The sequence below is a fragment of the Telmatherina bonti genome (genome assembly GCF_933228915.1).
Source record: "Telmatherina bonti genome assembly, chromosome: 9".
NCBI classification, from domain to species: Eukaryota; Metazoa; Chordata; class Actinopteri; order Atheriniformes; family Telmatherinidae; genus Telmatherina; species Telmatherina bonti.
In genome coordinates, this window is record NC_136627.1 from 10,644,461 (window position 1) to 10,667,826 (window position 23,366).

The window sequence follows — 23,366 nt, forward strand, 5'->3', positions numbered from 1 at the left end:
GTCAGTCCATGAGTCTTCACTGAGCGTGTGCAGCAGGACAGTGTGTTCATCTGGACTCAGCAGCTGTTTATTCATGTTGCATGTAGAACAAAACACAAGCAGATTAAGACAGTTTTTACAATTTTTCCTCTCCATTCATTTCTCATGCTTAGTACACGTCCAGACCTCTCGCCATAAATTTTCTAGTTGAGTTTTTTGTAATGTTTGTTTGCAGAAAAGGGACATATCATCTGCACTAGGACACAAACTAAGATCCAGTCATCTAGAAGTGTATTGAAGCGCAAGGTGTCGGTGTTAAAACCGATGGGATGACCAAGACATCTCTCATTATGCTTTCAGAACGATACGGTTCATTCAGGAGTCTTGAAATCTCCTTGCCATGGTGTGGCAAGGAGATTTGATTCTCCTTGAAAAAACCATTCTTCGGTATTATAACGGTTTTCTTCTGTCTAAATGCGCCGGCCAGTTCATATGTAGGTTGGGGAGCATGCACCAACACGATTGTTTGAATGGGCCTGTGTGAATGAGCTATCAGTACTGACTGAAAGATCGCTGTTCAGGTTTAGAGTTGTATATGTGATCCTGTTGTGCAGAGATGGGGTTCAAATCCAGACTGATCTGCAGAATTGTTGGTTCTTTAGTAGTCTGCTGTGAAAAAGATCAAATCAGAAGTATTTCCACATCATTACATACCAGATCTGATCAAGAATGATACGCATGAGAAGCAGATTCTCAAAGGAATTGAGATTCCTGGGAAAATGTGGATTTCAATCTTTTAAAAATGATCAAAATCACAGCAGAGTGGTATGTTGTGGCATTGGAAATGCTCACAAATTCCCAAAGTTCAATTCCCCAACTAAAACGGATTAAATCAAGACGTCTGCAACATAAAGTTGTGAAATATTCCTCTCTACTTAGAAATGTACCAGTTTGGTTTCAGTGCATAGATCTCAAAGCACCTGTCATGTTAGCAGTGTGGATTGTGTGCAAAACTTTCCTAGATCACAGCTACAAGCCTCCCAGTGCAGAATATTAAACAGTCTACACTGGTATGTCAGTGACAAATGTCATTCTTTCCATTTAATGTTTTGTATTGAATCTTGTGAGGTCGTTTGTGTACACATTGCATGTATGGATTGATGAATGAGGTTTTATGCTGGACTAATGAGGCTTAAAGATGGGAAGCGGTTGATGGAAATGACTCATGGTGCCAAGTAATGAGCATGAACTCGGGTCGTTTATCACAAACATCTCAAAGATTGAGCAACGCGTAAACATTATTGCCTTGTAACATCTTTACAGTATCAGTCTGATAATGAAACTGAAGCTTGTGCTCTGTCAGAAGCAGCATTTAAGATTGGGGTTTGATATTTGACTAAAGGTTTACAAAGGAGAATCAGTATGTGAAGATGGCTCCTATCTGAAGTATTTGATCTGAAGTGAACTTATTTTCACTCTCCTGACTCTCGGTTTATCACTTCCAACCCCGCCTGCTTAGCCTCCTTTATTCTGTCTTTTCCTTCTGGGGAACTGAGAATAGATAAGTATTCTAGCTCTTTTTTTTTTCCTGTCACTGTGGTTCCTTAATGCCTCACATTAATGCAGTTATCTCACCTTTTCTGTGTTGCACTCAACACTTAAGTCCTGGGGCTTTCAATCCAACAGAGATGCTTGAGGGCCCGTAAAACTGGGACCTTATTTTATCCACTTTCTAACATCTGTTTTGCTTTGGTCTTTAAGTAATGCAGGGGTTGCTGGATCATGCCAGGAAAGCCATATTTTTTCTCTTCACCACAATAGGCCTTCACAGCTTCACAGCTTGATGCCCTTACAGCGACCTGTAAGGGCATCAAGCTGGCCACGCTGATTTACACTTGAACAGGAAACTTGAGAGAACATGTTTTACCTCTCCTTCTGCAAATGAACTCTATTTGTCTCCGTCTTTCATTGTCTTATCTCCTCCCACCTGCTTGTTTTTTTTTTTTACTATCTTCTTTTCTTCTACTTCCATGTCAACAGTAATCCTTTCTTTCATAGATTAAACACACACTGCTCTGCAAGTTGCTGTGGAAACGGTTTAGCTGACTGTATTGTGGATAGGTGGGTGGTTAATTGTTGATCAGGAAGCCTGCTTACTACATTGTATACCTGTGACTTGCCCTGTAAACGTAAGGAGTAGTTGCCTGCAGTTCAAAGGTGTCGGTGACGGTAACAGCAGATTTTTGCTACAGGTTTAAAATGACTGGTACTTTTGTTAATTACGATAGTCAAGATACAAAAAATTTCAAACTTGTTACTAAAGATGGAGCTTGATACTTTTTTTTTTATTACTACAGAAGAAGAATACTTAAGAAAAAAAAAGCCAGTCAGAATAACACACAAGCAAAATCTTAATTCATTAAAAATGTTTATAAGTATAAGAAAAGGCGTAGGAAAAATTAATTATATACTGTTCTGTTAGCTTATGCAGCTCTAGTTTTCTAAAACGGCTCTCTTTAGTGTAAAAAATTCCAAACAAAAGCTTCAACCAGCACTTAGTGTACTTAACAAAATATAATTGTCCTCACAAAACTTGACATTAAATCAAGCATGCAGAAGAAGAAAAAAACTAAGATGATCCAACATCTTAAAACTTTTTTAATTCATATCTTGGAGAAACTTCAGGATAAAGTCTAAAATATTAGGGCAAAAATCTGATTCTTGAAAATGTTCTCAGCAGTAGTCCTGTGAGGCTTTTGGTGATTGGTGTCTGTATTTCAATTGTTGCTGAAAGGGTTGGGGCACTGTTGCCAACTTGGGGACTTTCCAACCCCCCTTGCCGATTTTTTTTATGAATGAAAAAGCGACTAGCGACAAATCTAGCGACTTTTGCTGGAGTTATTGGAGACTTTCCTGGTGTTTTGGCGACTGATTTGAAAGCACATATTGTAAAGTTATTTTCACGAATGAGCAGCGGGAGCCCTCACATGCGGCCAGTCTCTGTTGGCTGCAGGTGCACCAGTCAGAGGAGCAGAGAGGACACCTGCACGACTCCACCTACACAGTCAAAATGAATAGCGTATGTGCAAATCTGCCACTGATCCCACCCTGGATTACAGAGTGGGATGTAAATTGCATTGTTTTTTACGTCACGCCAAAATAATTAATTATATTTGATTACATTCACAGCCTCTGTCACTTACTCACCTCATCCAATGTGTGTGTGACACAAGCTAAATATTTATTTAGCTCGTCATGTCTCTAGAAAGTACAGAAAAGAGTGGGAATCAAACCCTGAATTCAAAGGCTTGCTAAAGCTGTTTATTGGAGACTATACGAGGGCAGACTACCTGTATTATAAGGCGGGTTTCTACGCTAAACTGTTATGTTAAAAAAAAAATATATATATATTACACATGACAACTCAAAAAATATATCCATAAAGCAAAGCCTTATAATAGTTCAAGCAAAAGCAAGCTAAAGCTAAAAAAAATAAATAAATAAAAATAAATAAATAAATAAATAAAAATCTAAAAGTAAGAAAACTCAAAAAAAAAAATATATATATTATAAATAAATAAATGTATCTCTGTCAAAGTGTGATTTTTGAGTCACTGTGGCAGTCCCAAGCCCAGATAAAGGAGGAGGATTGGACATTCAGCTAGCAATTTCACACAACATAATTCTTTGGTTAAATTTGATATTTGATAATCATTTAACAAAGCAGGACAAAGCTGATTGATACAATGTGGGTCTAGATGGTGGTCAAAATTATTTTTCAAATTGATAGCCTGTTTTAGTGGCAAAAAAAAAACCCAACCATTAGAAAAAGTTTATTCATAGTACTAAACATATTTAGAGTGGTTTTGGCTGACCTTTTGTTTCTCCAACAACTTATTCCTCTCTCCTACAAGGTCCATTATATTGCATGGCCAATTATGCCATTTTGACGTCATTTCTCGTGACTTTTAGAACAGCCAATAGCTACTTTCTTTACTGATGAGTTTGCAACAGTGGGGTGGAGTTGTGTAGTTGTGTATGTCAGGCCATTGATCTTTCTCTTTGTCTCAGCATGGCATAATGATTCAGAAAAAGCACATGCATGCCTAAATCACTAACTCTGGATGCTAGCAACATGGCTATATAACTGTAACTCTGGTTGCTACCAACATGGCTATATAACTGTAACTCTGGTTGCTAGCAACATGGCTATGTAACTGAACCTCTGGTTGCTAGCAACATGGCTATGTAACTGAACCTCTGGTTGCTAGCAACATGGCTATGTAACTGAACCTCTGGTTACTAGCAACATGGCTATATAACTAACTCTGGTTGCTAGCAAAATGGCTATGTAACTGTAACTCTGGTTGCTAGCAACATGGCTACATATCTTTAACTCTGGATGCTAGCAACATGGCTATATAACTAACTCTGGTTGCTAGCAAAATGGCTATATAACTGTAGCTCTGGTTACTAGCAACATGGCTGTATAACTGTAACTCTGGTTGCTAGCAACATGGCTATATATCTTTAACTCTGGATGCTAGCAACATGGCTATATAACTGTACCTCTGGTTGAAAGCAACATGGCTATATATCTTTAACTCTGGATGCTAGCAACATGGCTATATAACTGTACCTCTGGTTGACAGTAACATGGATATCTAACTGTAACTCTGGATGCTAGCAACATGGCTATATAACTGTAACTCTGGTTGCTAGCAACATGGCTATATATCTTTAACTCTGGATGCTAGCAACATGGCTATATAACTGTACCTCTGGTTGAAAGCAACATGGCTATATAACTGTAACTCTAGTTGCCAGCAACATGGCCATATAACTGTACCTCTGGTTGTTAGCAACATGACTATATAACTGTACCTCTGGTTGCTAGCAACATGGCTTTTTAACTGTAACTCTGGTTGTTAGCAACATGGCTATATAACTGTACCTCTGGTTGCTAGTAACATGGCTATATAACTGTAATTCTGGTTGCTAGTAGTATGGCTAAATAAATTCATAATATTTACAATAGTGAAAATGACATACTTTCAACTTTGTTTTCCAGTGAAACCTCCAGAGAAGTTGGTTTCACCATATGTCAAATGTCTTGGGAGTGGGTGTGTGTATTGATCCTGATATATAATTTCTCATCCTGAATTTGCTGCAAAGAAAACAGCTATACCGGCACATCCACATCCTAATTAAATCCCAACTAAAGGACTTAGACCAGGAGTGACACGTTTTGTTTCATGTGACTGAGATGTATCTGTTTATTGGATTAATCATGACTGAATGACATCAACATCTACGTCTCTAATAGCAACGCCCATTTCTGACACACATTCAATAGGGTGTTGGAAGTATCTGTGTTGGCTTGAAGCTCAGAGCGTAGGTAGGCACTGCTCTGAATCCACATGTGTGTGACAACATGTGGCAGACAGAGCAGCTCACCTGGTAGTGTTGTTACACATCATGCCTCTGATACAGAAAGTGGGCATGAGGGATGAAAGAGTTGTTATTCATAAACACCAAATATTTTCTGAGCAGATACAAATTCAGTAGCAGGTCATCAAAATGCTTTGGAAGTCTCTGATTTCATCCAGTGTTTAGTTCCTGCACGGAGCTACCTTACCAGAAAGCAGTGGGACTTAAACATTGCTTGGAAGTAGTGGGGGAAGCAACAGACTATTGAGCATTAAAGAATATTATTTTAAATAAAAAATTAAAATAAGCCATAATTGTGACAAGTTACAGTCTCACATATACATATTGTTTTTAATCACATTATTCCTCTTGATCTCCTTCTGTTTTGCTCATTTCTTGAGGACAAACTAAATTTAGGGTGTCTTTGTAAAAACTAACTAGTTGAGAACTTTTTCCCCCCTCTTTTAACTAGTTAATCAAGTTATTCTCTCCTTTTCTCTTTTTTCCACATTGGCATGGACTGATGTGCTCTTACTCACTCCCTCTGTTCTGGCCTTCATTTCAAAATTCACTGATCTGATTCAGTCCATCCCTAAATATATCATCCTCCTCCTTTTTTTCTCCCTCTCTTTCACTTGTAGGTAGGTGAGCAGCATTTTCCAACTGGAGGTGTCTCTGCATCTTCAAGGCTGTAGACCTGCGCACCCATCTTTTAATAAAACTAGGTCAGACGGGCGCAGCGGTCTTATGCTAATATGTTGGATAAGCATCGCTGGGAGCCTACACCTGAATCTGTTACCATGGTTCAGCTCTTGGAGAAAGCGGGGAGAGTTAAAGGGTCACTAAATTGGAACATGTACTGAAAAGATGGGACTGCCTCCCTCGTATTTCTAAGTAGGACATAACTGGGTCATATCCAGCTGATGTGTGTGTGCGCTGTGCACACATAACCACACACAGCCATTGAGCTGCAGGTGTGAAAGTAGGAGAACTATCACCACTCGGCTACTGGCTGTCTCAGCTCCGTGAGGACAGACAAACTGACGCGCCGCCACCTCAGACCTTACATCCCGTTCCTCCACTTTGTTCTCGCTGAAGTGTTAGGTAGGTGTGCGCGCCAGCTCGCCAGCCTGCCAGTGTCTTTAGTCCAGCGGAACATCCGGTGCTTGGTCTTCCTGAAGCACACTTTCCCACAGTCTGTCTCCTCTTTAGTGTGCCGTAAAGCTGTCAGACGCTGGTCGCTGGCCATTTAGGAAAAGATATGAGGGCTGGTGAGGAAGAGAAGAAGGAGCGTATTGACGGTTGCATGATGGATTGAAGGAAAGAGGAAGAAGAGGGTAGATGCGCTCCACTATTCACCTAACTGGAAGTATAGGTAAAGATGTGTGAAGAAATGTGTAAAAGGGCCACAAATACTCTTATGATACACACCAAGCGCAGCTTTACGAGAGAACTTCTCCTTCTTTTCCAACTGGGGTCATTTCAGAATCATGTTTCTCACCAGTACACACTTTATTTATGATGATGCCTGACCAGATTTGATGGATCTGTGGTGTTCCACCATTACAGATGTTGACGCAGAACGCCCGACGTGTTAAATGTTCCACCGTATGACGCTGAGCCACATTTCATTTTCACTTTTAAACTCGACTGACATGAGTCTGTAGCCACATCAGGGACCACTTATTATTACTGTTGGTTAATTGTAGCAGTTGGAGTGTGCACCTCCTGTTGGTGCTCATCAGCAGTGTCTGATGGGGCCATTTGTTGCCCCAGGCAACCCTCACCGCGGAGACGGCTTGTGCCAGCAGCGATTGGCTGGTTTTCAATTTGTGGAATCATCACCACGCCGCCTCCCTCAGGAAAGCATCGCCAGGAATGATGCTGATGTGTGTGTGTTAGCAGTGTTTCACTGTGAATGAGTGGATTATGTCGTGAAGTGATGAGGTTTTTTTTTTTTTTTTTTTTTGTTTTTTTTTTTAAATTTTCATGCAGCAACGCTGAAGTGGTGAAATGCTGGAGCAGAAAATGACAGGAAATAAAAGCGCTTCAATATTTCTCCTGAATGCACACAAGTATTGTCTCACATACGTGACATCACACTGGTGGTGTGAGGATCTGGTTACTATAGCAACTGTCCATATATCGGAGCCCCTCTGCTGATGGTAAACTAAGCTGGTTTGTTTTGCAGAAGTTGGAGTTCACTGGACGTGCAGAGGACACACCGAAGCCAAGCAGGACAACAGATTTAAGTCTTTTATTTAGTTTTTATTGTTTTTTTTCTTCTGATTCTCAGTTGATTCAAGTTCGAGTTCAGCTCCGAATCCATCTTAGCTGAACCCCCCTTTCAACGTCAAACACGGCAGCTGATGACGGGAAGGGTCTTCTGATGGTCTCGGCCTGTTCACATATTTGCGTAATGTTTGTTTGGCTTCCAGTTTGTGCTTCTGCTGGCACTTTCAGTAGACTAAGAAATGGCTTCGTCAGTCAGGAGTGGGCTTATTTGGATTGTTGCATGCGGTGTGTGTTTGTACAGAAGAATGTAATTTTAACCCCCCCACCCCCAGTCTGACGTAACAAACATATCAGCACACTGGACAGATCAGAGGGAGAAAAGCACCGGTGAGAATAATGACTGTGTCCATCTTAATTAGAGCTCCTGTTTTTGTTCATGCTGTGAAACTGGAGTTTACTGGGAGGTTTAAAAAACCAGTTCCTGTCTGTACCCCAGTTGTGACAAGTCAGCCAGGGTTTTGCTGAGAAGTGGGAAACAAGGTCTGCTATGGGTGAAATTATTATGATTATTGTAGGACGAGGTGAGAAAGGGTCATTTAGCTCCTCCGCCGAGTCAAAAATCAGAAGTAGATAGTCTCACGTCTGCAGATGATTTATTGATGAGACCAGTTCAGGATGTCTGCCAGTGTTTTCTCTGTCAGTAAATGATGCCTTCAGGGCTAAATGGACTGTTTTCAGTGTCAGTAATAATCAAATTTTCCAGGATGTTTAAGGAGTTTTTTTATGCAAGCATGAATAACTTTCCTCGTGTCCTTCAAACGCTGTGCAAGCAGCAGGAGGCCTGCTCCACCACATGCTGCATCCAGGTGGAGCAGCTCTGCTTCTATAGAGGGCAGCAGTTTGACATCCAGACACCTCTTAGCTTTTAAAACTAGCAGGAGAGAGCTTGGCTTGATCTCCTGGCGCGCTTTCATAAGTGGCGAGGTTCACTTGGGATGGCGGTGTAATGAAAGGGACTGAGAGCGTTTCTTTTACTGCTTCTTCATGTCCGCTTCAGCACTGCTGTGTGGCGTAATGCATCGGTAGGAAGTCCTAAACCGCTGATGATCCCGGATGTGAGCTTGCAGGGACTTCCGCCTTGTAGTTCGGACATCACACACTGTTGCCAGTAGGAACGGGATGGTGGGAATGGGACAGCACCGCCATTCTTCTCTACACGTCATGTCTGAATCAGCTGCAGAAAGATTTTCCACACATGTGCACCTTATATTTGTGTTGATGTAAGGACTCCACTGTCCTTGTGCATGGAGAGTGCACGTTAGGCTTCAGCTGCCATCTAGTATGGTCAGTGAACTTTGTCAGATTTTGTCATGTTGGCGCCGCTGTGACCATGACTAATCATCTTCTCTGAGCTCTGCCAGTAAAAGTCAGGCCTGCATAAGCTCTCAACTCCTGCTCCGTTACCTTCCATTCATGTCCCGTTGGTTTTTTACAGAAACATTCCCGTTGCGTAACAGACAGTGTTCATGTGAATCCTGTCTAGTGTGTCGCACGGCGCCGTCAACGTTGTCAAAAGCCTTTGACTGTTTCTGGAAGTCGCTAAATGGCGTCAGCATCTAGTTTGCGTAATCAACATAGACTGTATATAAAAAGATGTACGTAGCCTCCATGACATCACCCATAGGCACAGTCATCGTCTCGTCTCGCCCAGAAAATACAAATATGGGCAAAGAGGTGGAGCTAAGAGGAGCGTCATGGTGGATGATTGACATCGAGTGAACTCCGAGCTATCTGTAGCTAAGAGCTAACCGAGCTAACCTGGAGATAACAGGAGCTAACGAGCTAACAGAGGTAAGCAGGCTAAAGCTAAGTCATGTTGTTAACCGGCTAAAAACCGCGGTTGTTCTACGTTCACCTGACTTGAAGCGGGAGATCGGGTACCTGTCAATCAAAAGGACACGCCCCTAAATATTTTTAGATTAAATTACTTTTAAACGGGCGAGTTAGAAAAAAATTCACTCCCTCACAGTTGTCATGAAGGAAAACCTGACCTTTTAAACCTAAAATGGATTTTTGAACCAGGCTGTAAACATGTTTATTTCTGCTGTGAAGTTGGTCTTTTTAACATGGGAGTCTATGGAGATTCGCTCTGTTTTGCAGCCCCTAGTGGAGGAAGGGGAACTGCAGTTTTATGCACTTCAGCATAGGCCTCACTTTTAACTGCTGGAGGCTTCGTCTAATTTTTAATATACAGTCTATGGTAATCAAGCTGGTACATGTAGTTGTAATGGACGCTGCTGTGCAGAAGAATAATTAACATTCTGACACCATGAATATATTTTTTTTATTTGGTTTGGTTTTTGTTTGAGTCAGTCGACAACATGTTGCAGTACTTCTCACTCCTCCTTCATAAACATTAACATGTGCTGGTAAGCCAGGATGGGATCAGCCAGTAGCAGCTGGTGCATTTTATTCTCAGCCTGATTGTGGAGCAGAGGCGATCATCTTGCTCTGACTGCAACTAGGAGGGGCTTTTGATGTGGGAGGGGCCTACACAGCGCCACGGCTGATTGGTAACAAATAAAAGAAAGCTGCTTTCAGTCCAGTCACCAAAAATCTCCAATAAAACCAGAAAAAGTTTCTAGATTTGTTGCTAGTTGGAAAAAGAGTGGCTAGAGGGGTCTAAAAACTCTCTAAATAAAGTGGCAGCACTGGTGTGGTTGGTCAGCTTTGCGACTGACTGGGCAGCAGAGCTTCCAGGGATGTACATAACAAATGGGACTTTACCAGTAAAACACATGTAAAGTTCATGTAGGAAACATAAAGCTGCAGATTATCAGTTTTATGTGCACCATTGATGGAACCCTTCTCCTCTCCCAGTGTGGTGTTCAGGGTGATGGTGGAAGGAAAACTCTGTGCATAAATACCTGCAGCTTGGGTGAATAACTCTCCATTAAAGCTTGTTACGTGCTGCTCAGCATGTTTGTGTTAATGTGAGTGACGACCTTCCGTATGGTCGTTCAGAGAGTCGGTCGGCGGGTAAACTCCCTCATGAAGCTGCAGCTCAGCAGGAGCGCTCATCACGCTTGCAGCGCCTGCTTCTCTTACACAGCTCATTCTGAACCTGCTTCGTCATGTCTGACCGAGGAAAACAAGCAGAAAGGTCACTGCAGGTGTGTTTTTGCTCTGTTCGGACGCTAACGCGCCTCCCTTCTTCTCCTCCCACAGCGGAGCCCCTCCCGCTCATGGATCTGTGCAGACGAGTCGCTCGCCTCGCCCTGGGCAGAGAGCGCATCCATCACATCGACACACTCCCACTGCCGCAGACTCTGAAGAACTACCTCCAGTACCAGTGACGGCACACGTGCAGACCCGGACAGACAGACATCAGGACCCGTTTCATGAACTTCACTGCAGTCCCGCAAGGCGGTTTGTTTACACTTTTTGGGGGGCTTTTCAGTTTGCTTTTAGCTCCTGGTTTTAAGCTTTTTTTTTTTTTTTATGGTTTATTTTTTGCTGCCGACGTTGGAGAGGAGCTGATGGGCGAGGAGCGTGAGAGGCGAAACGATTAACATTCCCAGTGGAAGCACACGTCCTCGGTTAGAAAGGCCTTTACACGCTGTGGGTTTTCCACGGTTTTCCTCTCAAACATGTTGGTATTTATGTTTGCAGTCCCAACAACACAGCAGGCTCTGTGGAGACGCAGCAATCCCAGCCAGTAAGCATGAGAGGAAGAGTTCTATTTTTACTGCTGTGTGCACACTGCAGCACACACACATCATATATAAACAGTGTATGACTGTGTCATGAGTGTATGGAAACAGAGCCCACACTGTCTGCAGCAAGCAACACACAGCCACCTTCAGGGCAGAAAAACTTCATGTCCAGCCTTCTTCCTGTCTGTCCACACATCTCCTGCACTTGTTCCCGTTTGATTTAAGCCTCCGTCAGGCCGGCGAGGTGGAAGCACGGAGCTGTCGGGCTCCTGTAAACGCTGATGGATTGGTCCAGCGGTGAAGCTGCGTCTTGGACTGCTAATGTGCCTGAAGCCTCCAGAATCCATTCAAAGCACCCAGCAGCAGCTCCATCATATCAAGTCTCTTTTCCTCCCACGATGTTAAAATGCTGCTTTTCTGTCCATCTCTTCCAGCGTCTTACTGTTGGTTTTTATCCCTCATTTACGGTTTTAATACTTTGGTTTTTATTTTGTTTTTTTATTTGATTTTATTTTGATTAAAGGTTGTGTCTGCGGGACGCGACATCTCGCATGCATAGTTTGATGAATGTGCTGCCATGAAAATCTTTTTAAATGTGAATAAAAACAAACTCAGTTGAACTAACTTGTGTGTGACTGTTTTTATGGTTTGTGTTAAAACCATAGACTGTATATAAAGAGATGGACGGAGCCTCCGTGACGTCACCCATAGGTTTCTGAAGAGCTAAATTGAAGCTCGGTGGGCGGTTCCTACCATTGCCATGTTGGCAACGTCATGCACGTCATCTCGCCCGGAAAATACAAATATGAGCAAAGAGGTGGTGCTGAGAGGGGGGCTGTGAGCGTCATGGCGGATGATTGACATCGAGCGAACTTCGAGCTTTCTGTAGCTAAGAGCTAACCGAGCTAACTCGGAGATAACAGGAGCTAACCAGCTAACGGAGGTAAGCGGGCTTAAGCTAAGTCACGTTGTTAACCGGCTAAAAACCGGGGTTCTACGTTATGACTTGAAGCCGGAGATCGGTATCTGTCAATCAAAAAGACCCGCCCCTAAAAAAAGCCAAATTTCGAGATTAAATTACTTTTAAACGGGCGAGTTAGAAAAAAATTCCCCCTCTAGTTGTCATGAAGGTAAACCTGATCTATTAAACCTAAAATGGATTTTTGAACCAGGCTGTAAACATGTTTATTTCTGCTGTGAAGTTGGTCTTTTTAACATGGGAGTCTATGGAGATTAGCTCTGTTTTGCAGCCCCTAGTGGATGAACGGAGAACTGCAGTTTTATGCATTTCAGCATAGGCTTCACTTTTAACCGCCAGAGGTTGCCGCTTGGTTAAAACGGTTAACTTTGAAAGTTAGCCGGTTTGGGGCAACAAGCGTACTGCAGATGTTTCAGAAAGACCTAAAATACTTGTATTAAATGAAGGCTGCAGCAGTTTCTCTGTTCGAGTCTTGTTTTGTGTTTTTTTTTTTTAAACAATAGTAAGAACATAAATCCCTTGCTGCTGTCGGAGCCCTCCGGCTTGTTCTGGTGTTTAAAATCTGATGAGCTTCCCCATCCCAGGATGGGCTGTGAACACGGAAACAAAGCTGCTGGTATGATCAGAGTCCAGCTCTGCTAGCTTTCTTGGCGTTCCCAGCAGAAAAGCTGCTACTGTTGGACAGCAGAGAGCCGCCGACAAGCTTCTCCCGCCTCTTTTTTAGCTCCATCTGAGAGGAAGATGACCATTAATGCAAGACAAATGAATGTGGAAATCTATTGCAGCAATAAAGACAAAACCGTTGAAACAAGCTAATGAAGTTTCTTTATATCAAAGCACAAAAAGAAGAAATTCAGGAATTCATGTTGCCTCCTTGGCTAAATGTTTAATAAATTCTTTTTGCAGCGCGGCAATGCAGGGAGCAGCCCACTGAACCAGCCAGAAGGTCGAAGCTAATGACTTGTTTGATTTAGTTGGAAGTGACTTGACTCTGCTGGATCAACATTTAGCCGCTCCTGACACTCAGACTTCACATGAAGCCGTGTTTTCCTCTCACTTCCAGCCATGAGGAGCATTTGCTAAAAGTGAAGCTGTATTCCTTCGTCATCCTCTTCCTCCTGCATGCCCTTCCATCCACTTACACGATCCATATGTATGTATGGAGATGTGCAAAGTGAGCCGAGGAAGAGGCTGCTTGCTACGCTGACAGGCAGAGATCTATAATTTATGGGGGAAAATACTGTGTGCATGGTGAGCTGAAGGCTGATATTTTCTTTCTTCCAGCTGCATGCAGACATCTTCAGAGGACACGATTCCTCTCAATGTAAGTGGTGTTTTTTTTGACCTACTTAAGGATTTTGTGGGGGCTTCAGATAAGGATTGGACGGCGTTCTCTTGAACTTTGATTATTCTTGAAACGGAAATGATTTAACAGGGTTTTGGGGTGTTGCGTGACACACATCTCGGCTTTAAATGGCGTTGGAAGAGGCGCTTATGTTGGTGTTAGTAGGTGAAAACAGATGCATTCATGGCAGCGAAGAAAGAATTTGAAAATCTCTTCGTGTGGTATCAAAAAGATGGATTGCTATGCAGCCTCCCACGCACACCAAACCCACCCTTGGGATGTGAAATTAATGAAGTGAAAGCTGCGTGTAGGAAGCAGCAGAGTTTAGTCGGATTGTTTAAACCAGCAAGGGTAAATAAAACAATCTGAAGTTGTTTCTGGAGGTTTTCAGCAGGAGGCAGCGGCCTTCGTTCGGCGTGTCTGCATGCAGACGGACGTAAAGACGCCGCGAAGCCACGCCGGGGTTGGTACGTCTGCCTTCATCCTGAGGTCAGTTCACACACTCCTCCCTTCAGCGTGGCGTCAGAAGTGTCAGGGTTTCACAGAACTTCTCGCAGAACGACGTACAGCTACAGATTCTTCTACTTTTCTTCTTCATTGCCCTCTGACCTTCTTTCACCTGACAGAGACAAGATGGCCACGGCCCCCCGCCATCAGAGGCAGGCGTGGTCGCCGTCCACTCACAGCAAGCTGGACGCGTCTTTATGTTTCTGAAATGAAGTCGGATTTATATCTGTGTGACTACAGAACAGTTTTCCACTTTTCCTCGGATCCTTTAGAACAAGCTTTGGTCCAGATAAGGCTGCTGTGTGTGTGTGTGTGTGTGTGTGTGTGTGTGTGTGTGTGTGTGTCATGTTCACACAAGGCTGCTTCTCTGCATGACGGCGCTTGAAGCTGCTTTTGTGGATGTCAGGATGAACTGTGGGGCTGAGATGATGTGCTTTTTTCCCTGATTCGATTTAAATTGCGATTTTCACAATCTCGTTCTCACCATCTGTCGGAGGAGCCGTAGGGGTCGGGTGCAGTGTGAGCTGGGCAGCAGCTAGAGGCGGGGACCCTGGCGGTCCGATCCCCGGCTGCAGAAACTGGCTCTAGGGACGTGGAAGGTCTCCTCTCTGGTGGGGAAGGAGCCTGAACTTGTGCGCGATGTTGAGCGGTTCCGAGATATAGTTGGACTCACCTCGACGCATGGCTTGGGCTCTGGAACCAGTACCCTCCAGAGGACAGGACACGCTGGAGGGATTATATCTCTTGGCTGGCCTGGGAACACCTTGGGTTCCCCCTGCAGAGTTGGCAAATGTGGCTGGGGAGAGGGAAGTCTGGGCTTCTCTACTTACACTGCTGCCCCAGGACCCAACCCCGGATAAGTGGTAGAAGATGGATGGAATAAACCTGGGAGAGCCATTGGAGGGGTTGGAAGACGCTGAGCAGGTGCTGTCATGTACAGCCAATCTCCAGAAACCAACACAGACAAGAAAGTTGGAGCAACACCTTAAAACAAAAACACAACGTTATTCCTGAAGTAAAAACCCAGTTTTAGCTGTAGCTTCTTCTCAAACATTCCCACATGTAAAGGTGGGGGGGTCATCATGGATCCAAACACCCAGGCGTGCACCAGCTTCATTTCCTTTGTCGTCCAGGGTGAACACTCAGAGAATTATCTTTGGCTTTTTCCTCACATCGTAGAATATTCCTGTAAACTTGACCTCATATTTAAAAATGGGACTTTTTTCTGACCATCTTCAAAAAGTTTAAATGTATGGATAGATTTCAGCAACCGCTCAGTTTTTCTGCATTCCCACTGAAACTTAAATAAAATATTAGTGAATGTTAAACTACTGGGGAGGGAATGATCAGTTATTTAAGTTCAGACACACCTCGTGGTTGTTTTGGGACTTCCATCCTCAGATAAACGGATGAAAACACGGTGAAGTGAAAACGTATCTGAAAGCAGCTCCTCTCTGCCTCGACAGCCCAGCAGACTCCTTTCATTCTTCCAAACACCTCCTGAGAAAATCTGCTGACATGCTTTCCAGCAAACAGGTGTGTCGTGTCAGCAGGTAATTACATGGACTGTTGGCATCTTAATGCTTTAAAGACCATCATTTCCCATGTCTGGGTAATGTTGGTATGCAGGAAAAACACTCACTGGAAATATTCACACCATGTCAAAACAGAAGCTACAGCCTGTAATCAGCAGAAATCACAAAATGGTTCCATTTTTTTCCCCCACAAATAAAATTACAATCCATGCAGCTTTCTTTTTCTCATATTCCTGTTTGTTGGGAGGCTGGTTTCCCCTGCAGGAATCCTAAATTCCTACTGGAAGTTTTTTTTTTTTTTTGTTTTTTTTGTTTTTTTTTTTCTTCACTCATAACAACAAGGACTGGAAGGATTAGCTTATAAAATTATCTGATTTGATTTTCTTTCCTTTTCTCCCTCATTTCCTCGTCATCTTGCATAAGTTCACCAGGCAACAACGGCGACTGACGGGTTAGGGCGCCATCCTGCCACACACCCTCACATTCTATATGAGCGAATGTGAAGCCATGTTCCCTGCTGGCAACACTGACTTATTTAGCACTGCAGGCACACCCTCAGCACCTCTCCTGCAGCCGGTTGGCATGACGATGCACTTAGTGGGGACCTGTTGTCTTTCAACTGGACAATGACCAATACATACTTAATAATCATTGATTAGATTTATATTGTAGTTTTCTGTTTGGGGCAATGGAAGTGTTTTACATGTAATCCATTTTTCATTCACCCCATGGTCACACACTGCTGGTGGTGGTGGTGGTGCTGCTGCTGGTGGTACTGGTGGTGGTGCTGGTGGTGGTGCTGGTGGTGGTGCTGCTGCTGGTGGTACTGGTGGTGGTGGTGGTACTGGTGGTGGTGGTGGTACTGGTGGTGGTGCTGCTGCTGGTGGTACTGGTGGTGGTGCTGGTGGTGGTGGTGCTGCTGCTGGTGGTACTGGTGGTGGTGGTGGTGCTGGTGGTGGTGCTGCTGCTGGTGGTACTGGTGGTGTTGGTGGTGCTGGTGGTGGTACTGGTGGTGCTGGTGGTGGTACTGGTGGTGGTACTGGTGGTGGTGGTGCTGGTGGTGGTGGTGGTGCTGGTACTGGTGGTGGTGGTGCTGGTGGTGGTGCTGGTGGTGGTACTGGTGGTGGTGGTGGTCCTGGTGGTGGTGGTACTGGTGGTACTGGTGGTGGTGGTGGTACTGGTGGTGGTGGTACTGGTGGTGGTGCTGCTGCTGGTGGTACTGGTGGTGGTGGTGGTGGTACTGGTGGTGGTGCTGCTGGTGGTGGTGCTGCTGGTGGTGGTGGTGGTACTGGTGGTGGTGGTGGTGGTCCTGGTGGTGGTGGTCCTGGTGGTGGTGGTCCTGGTGGTGGTGCTGGTGGTGGTGCTGCTGCTGGTGGTACTGGTGGTGGTGGTACTGGTGGTGGTGGTCCTGGTGGTGGTGCTGCTGCTGGTGGTGCTGCTGCTGGTGGTACTGGTGGTGGTGGTGGTCCTGGTGGTGGTGGTACTGGTGGTGGTGGTGGACCTGGTGGTGGTGGTACAGGTGGTGGTGGTCCTGGTGGTGGTGCTGGTGGTGGTGCTGCTGCTGGTGGTGCTGCTGCTGGTGGTACTGGTGGTGTTGGTGGTGCTGGTGGTGGTACTGGTGGTGGTGGTGCTGCTGCTGGTGGTACTGGTGGTGGTGGTGGTGCTGGTGGTGGTACTGGTGGTGGTGGTGGTCCTGGTGGTGGTGGTACTGGTGGTGGTGGTACTGGTGGTGGTGGTCCTGGTGGTGGTGGTGCTGCTGCTGCTGGTGGTACTGGTGGTGGTGGTACTGGTGGTGGTGGTCCTGGTGGTGGTGCTGCTGCTGGTGGTACTGGTGGTGGTGGTACTGGTGGTGGTGCTGGTCCTGGTGGTGGTGGTACTGGTGGTGGTGGTGGTCCTGGTGGTGGTGGTGCTGGTGGTGGTGCTGCTGCTGGTGGTACTGGTGGTGGTGGTCCTGGTGGTGGTGGTACTGGTGGTGGTGCTGGTGGTGGTGGTACTGGTGGTGGTGGTGGTGGTGGTCCTGGTGGTGGTCCTGGTGGTGCTGCTGGTGGTGGTGGTGGTGCTGGTGGTGGTGGTGCTGCTGGTGGTGGTACTGGTGGTGGTGGTGGTGCTGGTGCTGCTGCTGGTGGTACTGGTGGTGGTGGTGGTACTGGTGGTGGTGGTGCTGGTGGTGGTGCTGCTGCTGGTGGTACTGGTGGTGGTGGTGGTACTGGTGGTGGTGGTGCTGGTGGTGGTACTGGTGCTGGTGGTGGTGCTGCTGCTGGTGGTACTGGTGGTGGTGGTGGTACTGGTGGTGGTGGTACTGGTGGTGGTGGTCCTGGTGGTGGTGCTGGTGGTGGTGGTCCTGGTGGTGGTGGTGGTGCTGGTGGTGGTGCTGCTGCTGGTGGTACTGGTGGTGGTGGTGGTACTGGTGGTGGTGGTACTGGTGGTGGTGGTCCTGGTGGTGGTGCTGGTCGTGGTGGTGCTGGTCGTGGTGGTGGTCCTGGTGGTGGTGGTGCTGGTGGTGGTGCTGCTGGTGGTGGTACTGGTGGTGGTGGTCCTGGTGGTGGTGGTGGTCCTGGTGGTGGTGGTCCTGGTGGTGGTGGTGCTGCTGCTGGTGGTGGTGGTCCTGGTGGTGGTACTGGTGGTGGTGGTACTGGTGGTGGTGCTGCTGCTGGTGGTGGTACTGGTGGTGGTGGTCCTGGTGGTGGTGGTGGTGGTGGTGCTGGTGGTGGTGCTGCTGCTGGTGGTACTGGTGGTGGTGGTCCTGGTGGTGGTGCTGCTGGTGGTGGTACTGGTGGTGGTCCTGGTGGTGGTGGTGCTGGTGGTGGTGCTGCTGCTGGTGGTACTGGTGGTGGTGGTGGTACGGGTGGTGGTGCTGCTGCTGCTGGTGGTACTGATGGTGGTGGTCCTGGTGGTGGTGGTGGTCCTGGTGGTGGTGGTACTGGTGGTGGTGGTACTGGTGGTGGTGCTGCTGCTGGTGGTGCTGCTGCTGGTGGTGGTACTGGTGGTGGTGCTGCTGGTGGTGGTGGTACTGGTGGTGGTGGTGGTGGTGCTGGTGGTGGTACTGGTGGTGGTGGTCCTGGTGGTGGTGGTGGTGGTACTGGTGGTGGTGGTGGTGCTGGTGGTGGTGGTCCTGGTGGTGGTGCTGCTGGTGGTGGTACTGGTGGTGGTGGTGGTGGTACTGGTGGTGGTGGTCCTGGTGGTGGTGGTGGTGGTACTGGTGGTGGTGCTGCTGGTGGTGGTACTGGTGGTGGTGGTCCTGGTGGTGGTGGTACTGGTGGTGGTGCTGCTGCTGGTGGTGGTGCTGGTGGTGGTGGTCCTGGTGGTGGTGGTGCTGCTGCTGGTGGTGGTACTGGTGGTGGTGGTGGTGCTGCTGGTGGTGCTGGTGGTGGTGGTACTGGTGGTGGTGGTGCTGCTGGTGGTGGGGGGGGTGGGTAAGCTACATGTGCAGCCACAGCTGCCCTGAGGCAGATTGAAGGGAACACACCATACTAGTCCTCTTTAGCTACCAGTAAACATTTATTCACATTCAGACACCAGTGCAGCTGACACTGGAGGCAAAGTGGGAGAAGTGAAAACACAGTTTGAATCCTGCTTCATCCCAGTCAAACCACCAATCCTCTGAGCCACTCCGTTGGGCTGCTTGACCAGGAAGAAGAGTGATTAAATGACAGCTGTCAAACAAGACATAAACTGGTGCAGCTGAATTTCTTCCTGTTCAAACAGTTTTTGGAGTTTGCTTTACAACTTGAGGTCCCAGAACAAGGAGCGTTTATGGTGAGACAAAACTGGACTAAAACCTCTTTGCTTCACTTCATCAGGATTGATTTTTGCAGAAATGATGTTCACATGTTGTTCAATGGTTTGATTGGTTTAGAGCAGGAATCCTCAATCCTGGTCCTGGAGGACCGGTGTCCTGCAGGTTTTCCAGGTGTCCCTGCTGGAACACACTTGACTCAGACTGAGACAAACACACTGATCTGAATCAGGTGTGTTGCAGCGGGGACACTTGGAACTCCTGCAGGACCCTGATGCAGCCACAGCTGCATCATTCCTAAGAAATATTTATGAAAGTATGTGTTTTTTTTTTTCTATTGAGCTATGTGTCATCTTCACTTATTCACCACTAACACATGTACTGATATTTACATACACACACACACACACACACACACACACACAATTGTTCCTGTTATGACTTGCAGAGATGAACTCGTTTTATTACAGGTGTGCAATTTACAAGCAGATGCCTTACAATCGGCACATAAAACCTTGTTTTGTGTATTTTTGTCCAAAGGCTGTTTATTATTAATCTCTTCATTATCCTAACCGCTTTGTCCTATGAAGGGTCGCAGGGAAGCTGGAGCCTATCCCAGCAGTCTTAGGATGAAAGACGGGGTACACCCTGGACAGTTCGCCAGTCCATCGCAGGGCAAGGCTGTTTATTATTGCAGTTTAAATCAAACTCAAATAAAATGTATTTGTATTGCACATTTAAAAACAACCAAAGTTGAGCAGAGTTTGTTCAGCTGAAGTTTGGAGAAAGAAACAGGAGGGAACATTTAAAGACACACAGCTGAACCTTTGCCATTTTCCCCGTCACGCGCCGCCTATCAACGGCTGGTTCTGCATCCAGCTTGGATCCTACCTGACCTGTTAGCTCTCTCCAGCCAGCAAAAAGTGTCACGTTGTGTCCCAGATGTAAAAGTTATATAGTGCAGTCCCTCAACCTCGGGACGCTGCTGGGCAGCTGCGGCTCCAGAAATGCACATGATCAGTGATTAAGTACTTTCTCCAGACCAGTGTTTCTCAGCCATTTTGAGCAACAAAGCCAAGGAGTGTTACATAGTGTACATCAGGGATGTATCACATTGAGGTTGGAAAGTTGTGTAAAAAGTGTCTGCTTCCTGAACCAAATGGCAGCTGGTTCCATAAGAGTCATTACACCTCATGATCACACTTCCTGTTATATACGCTTAATGCAGGAACTACACATACAGAGCCATTTGTTGATTAAATTAAAGTTAGAAGTCTGAAGTTTTCTTTGTTTTCTACCTGTTTTCCTCCTGACAGCACGACGATCAACTCTTTACATTCAGAATAAACACAGATATGAGTTATAATCTGACCCCAAAGGAGCGGGGATTCTCAGATCAACAGATATTAAATGGATGTAGTTACAACATTCTGCATTTGTGGTGTTTCTCAGGGGGCATTTTTTATCAGTATAGTCCTCTAGAGTCAGTCCTATTGGGACTTCGCTTTATCACTGTTTTGGGTTTTTATTTTGTCTTATGCAAGTTCACTGCAGAAATACACTGCAACAAGATGCGCAGTATGATCTACAGACGAGGCTGAGGACCCTTAACGCGGCTGCTACCCAGAATGCAATATTGTGCCAAATGCAGGAAGTGAATTTTTTCGTAGTTTGCTTCTTGTATTTGGTCCTGTTGAAACGGACTGAGACCTGTGTTTGTAGGAAGACCGAGTCAGCTTCATTGATCTGAATCAGAATTTGTTCACATTTCCCCAAACAAAGCGGACTTTCCGAGCAAACGGACTGGGATCCGGATCAAACAGACTGATGTGAATGTGTGCTCAGGTTGGGAGCCTTTCTTCTGGTTCTGCAGTGTAGAAAACCAGAAAAACTTGCTTTATTTTTCACCAGAGAACTTTAAATGCTGCCAATCATTCTCGAACTGCCAACTGTCTTCAGATTTAGCTGTCAGTGTCTGTCTCGCACCAACAAAGCACACATTCAGAACATTTCCTCACAGGCACTTAAAGCACTCGACTTCTCATGTGTTTAGAACCATGTTGTGCTGGGACGGATCCTCCTCCCACCAGTTGCTGCAGATGACAGCATCGTTGAGTTGTGCACCTTTTGATAAAAACGTTTTATTTATTTACTCCAGCCTTAAATGTTGCTTTCTTAAGAAGAAAACAGTCTCGCTCCATATCAGATCAAACCATATGAAAAAGAAATATCACAAACATCTTTATGTAGTTTGACTTGTTTGGTTTTGCAAGTTTATTTTTCAACATTTTTATCCAATAATTCCACTTAGAGTTTTAGATTAGACACCATCTGCTCATTAGTGGAAGATGATAAAGTTCGACTTGCGTAAGAAAAACCATCAGTTCCATCAGAGGCTGTTTTTATGAATTGAAAAGCAACTATAACATGAGTTTTGAAGTTTTATATGAAAGATGTCTTTTGATGGATTACCAGGAAGTGCTTCAGCATCACATCGAGCTTGGAGTTCAGTGTTTGCAGCAGCTCTACTTCGGTGACGGCGCTCTAAAATCAGCTATCAGCACGGAGCTCAGAAGAGTCGTCACACGCTACCTGAACAGCGTGTTCCTCCAGCTGGAACACAGCGCAGATAACCAGAGGAGAGAGGAGATTAATGATGAGCCGGAGGACGAGGTGAGTTCAGGGAGGACAGGTAACAGCAGGAAGGAGAGAAGTGGATGGATGGAGAGAGCTAAAAAAAAAAAAAAATGGATGTTTTTTTTTTTTTTAGCTGTTATGTCTTTTTTTTTCTGCTGATACTGAGTCCAACCTGATGGCGGTTTTCACTGAGGGAAGGACACTGCAGCGTCATCGTCTTTAGTTTTTACAACCCCAATCCAAAAAAGGTTGAGATATACCAGTCTATGATTTACATTTCATACAACTTCCCAACTCATTTTATTCCTAATAGAAGATGAAGAACATATCGGATGATGAAACCGAGACATTTGACTGTTGTGTGGAATGCATGAGCGGATTTTATTAGCAGCAACACATCTAAAAAGGACTTCCAGTGGGATGTTGATCAACGTGTAGCATCTCTGCTTCTAACATCTGTCTGTAAACATTCTGGGAAGGGACGGGACCAGCTTCTGGTCTGTTGCCCCGTTCTGGTCTGATGCAGGATTCCAGCAGCTCTACAGATTTTTGTTGCTGGATTTCTGCTTCAATGATGCTCAATATGTTTTGTACTGGTGAAAGGTCTGGACTGCAGGCAGACCAGCTCTCCTGGTCCACCATGCTGCTGTGATGGATGCAGAATGTGGTTCAGCATCGTCTTGCTTAAATCTGCAAGGTCTTCCCTGAAAGAGACGTCGTCTGGATGGGAGCAGATGTTGCTTTTTTAGCAGGGATGGAACTTCACAGATGTGAAAGCTGCCCACATCTGCACCATAGACTATATAAAAGATGGACGGAGACTCTGTGGTTTCTGAGCCACCTCTAGGTTTCCGAAGAGCTAAATTGAAGTTCATTGGATGTTCCTACTATCGTCATCTTGGCAGTGTCTCTCAAAATACAAAAAGGAGCAAAGAGCGGGGGCCTGTGAGTGTGGGGGTGGATGATTGACATCTATCAAACTCAGACATGCCTGTAGCAAAGAGCTAACCAAGCTAACCTGGAAATGACAGGAGCTAACCAGCTAACGGAGATTGGCGGGTTAAATTACACTGTTAACCAGCTAAAAACCAGGGTTGTTCTACATTCCTCCTCCTTGAAGCGGGATATTGGGTACCTGTCAATCAAAAGGACACGCCCCCCCTAATTATGTGAATTTTGAGATTAAATTCCTTCTATATAGAGGAGTTAGAAAAAAATTTTAAACCTGAAATGTTTTTTGTACCAGGCTGAAAACATGTTTATTTCT

General features: G+C 45.5%; 1 protein-coding gene across 1 annotated transcript in view; it reads left to right on the top strand.

Moving 5' to 3' along the window:
• The window catches only part of LOC306760325 (SPRY domain-containing SOCS box protein 4-like), a 56,919-nt gene extending 45,913 nt beyond the window's left edge, over positions 1 to 11,006 (top strand). The window contains exon 4 of the mRNA XM_079246131.1: positions 10,873 to 11,006. Coding sequence (XP_079102257.1) covers positions 10,873 to 11,000 — 128 coding nt within the window. The 3' untranslated portion in view covers positions 11,001 to 11,006. The remainder of the gene's footprint in view (positions 1 to 10,872) is intronic.
• The last annotated feature ends 12,360 nt before the right edge of the window (positions 11,007 to 23,366 follow it).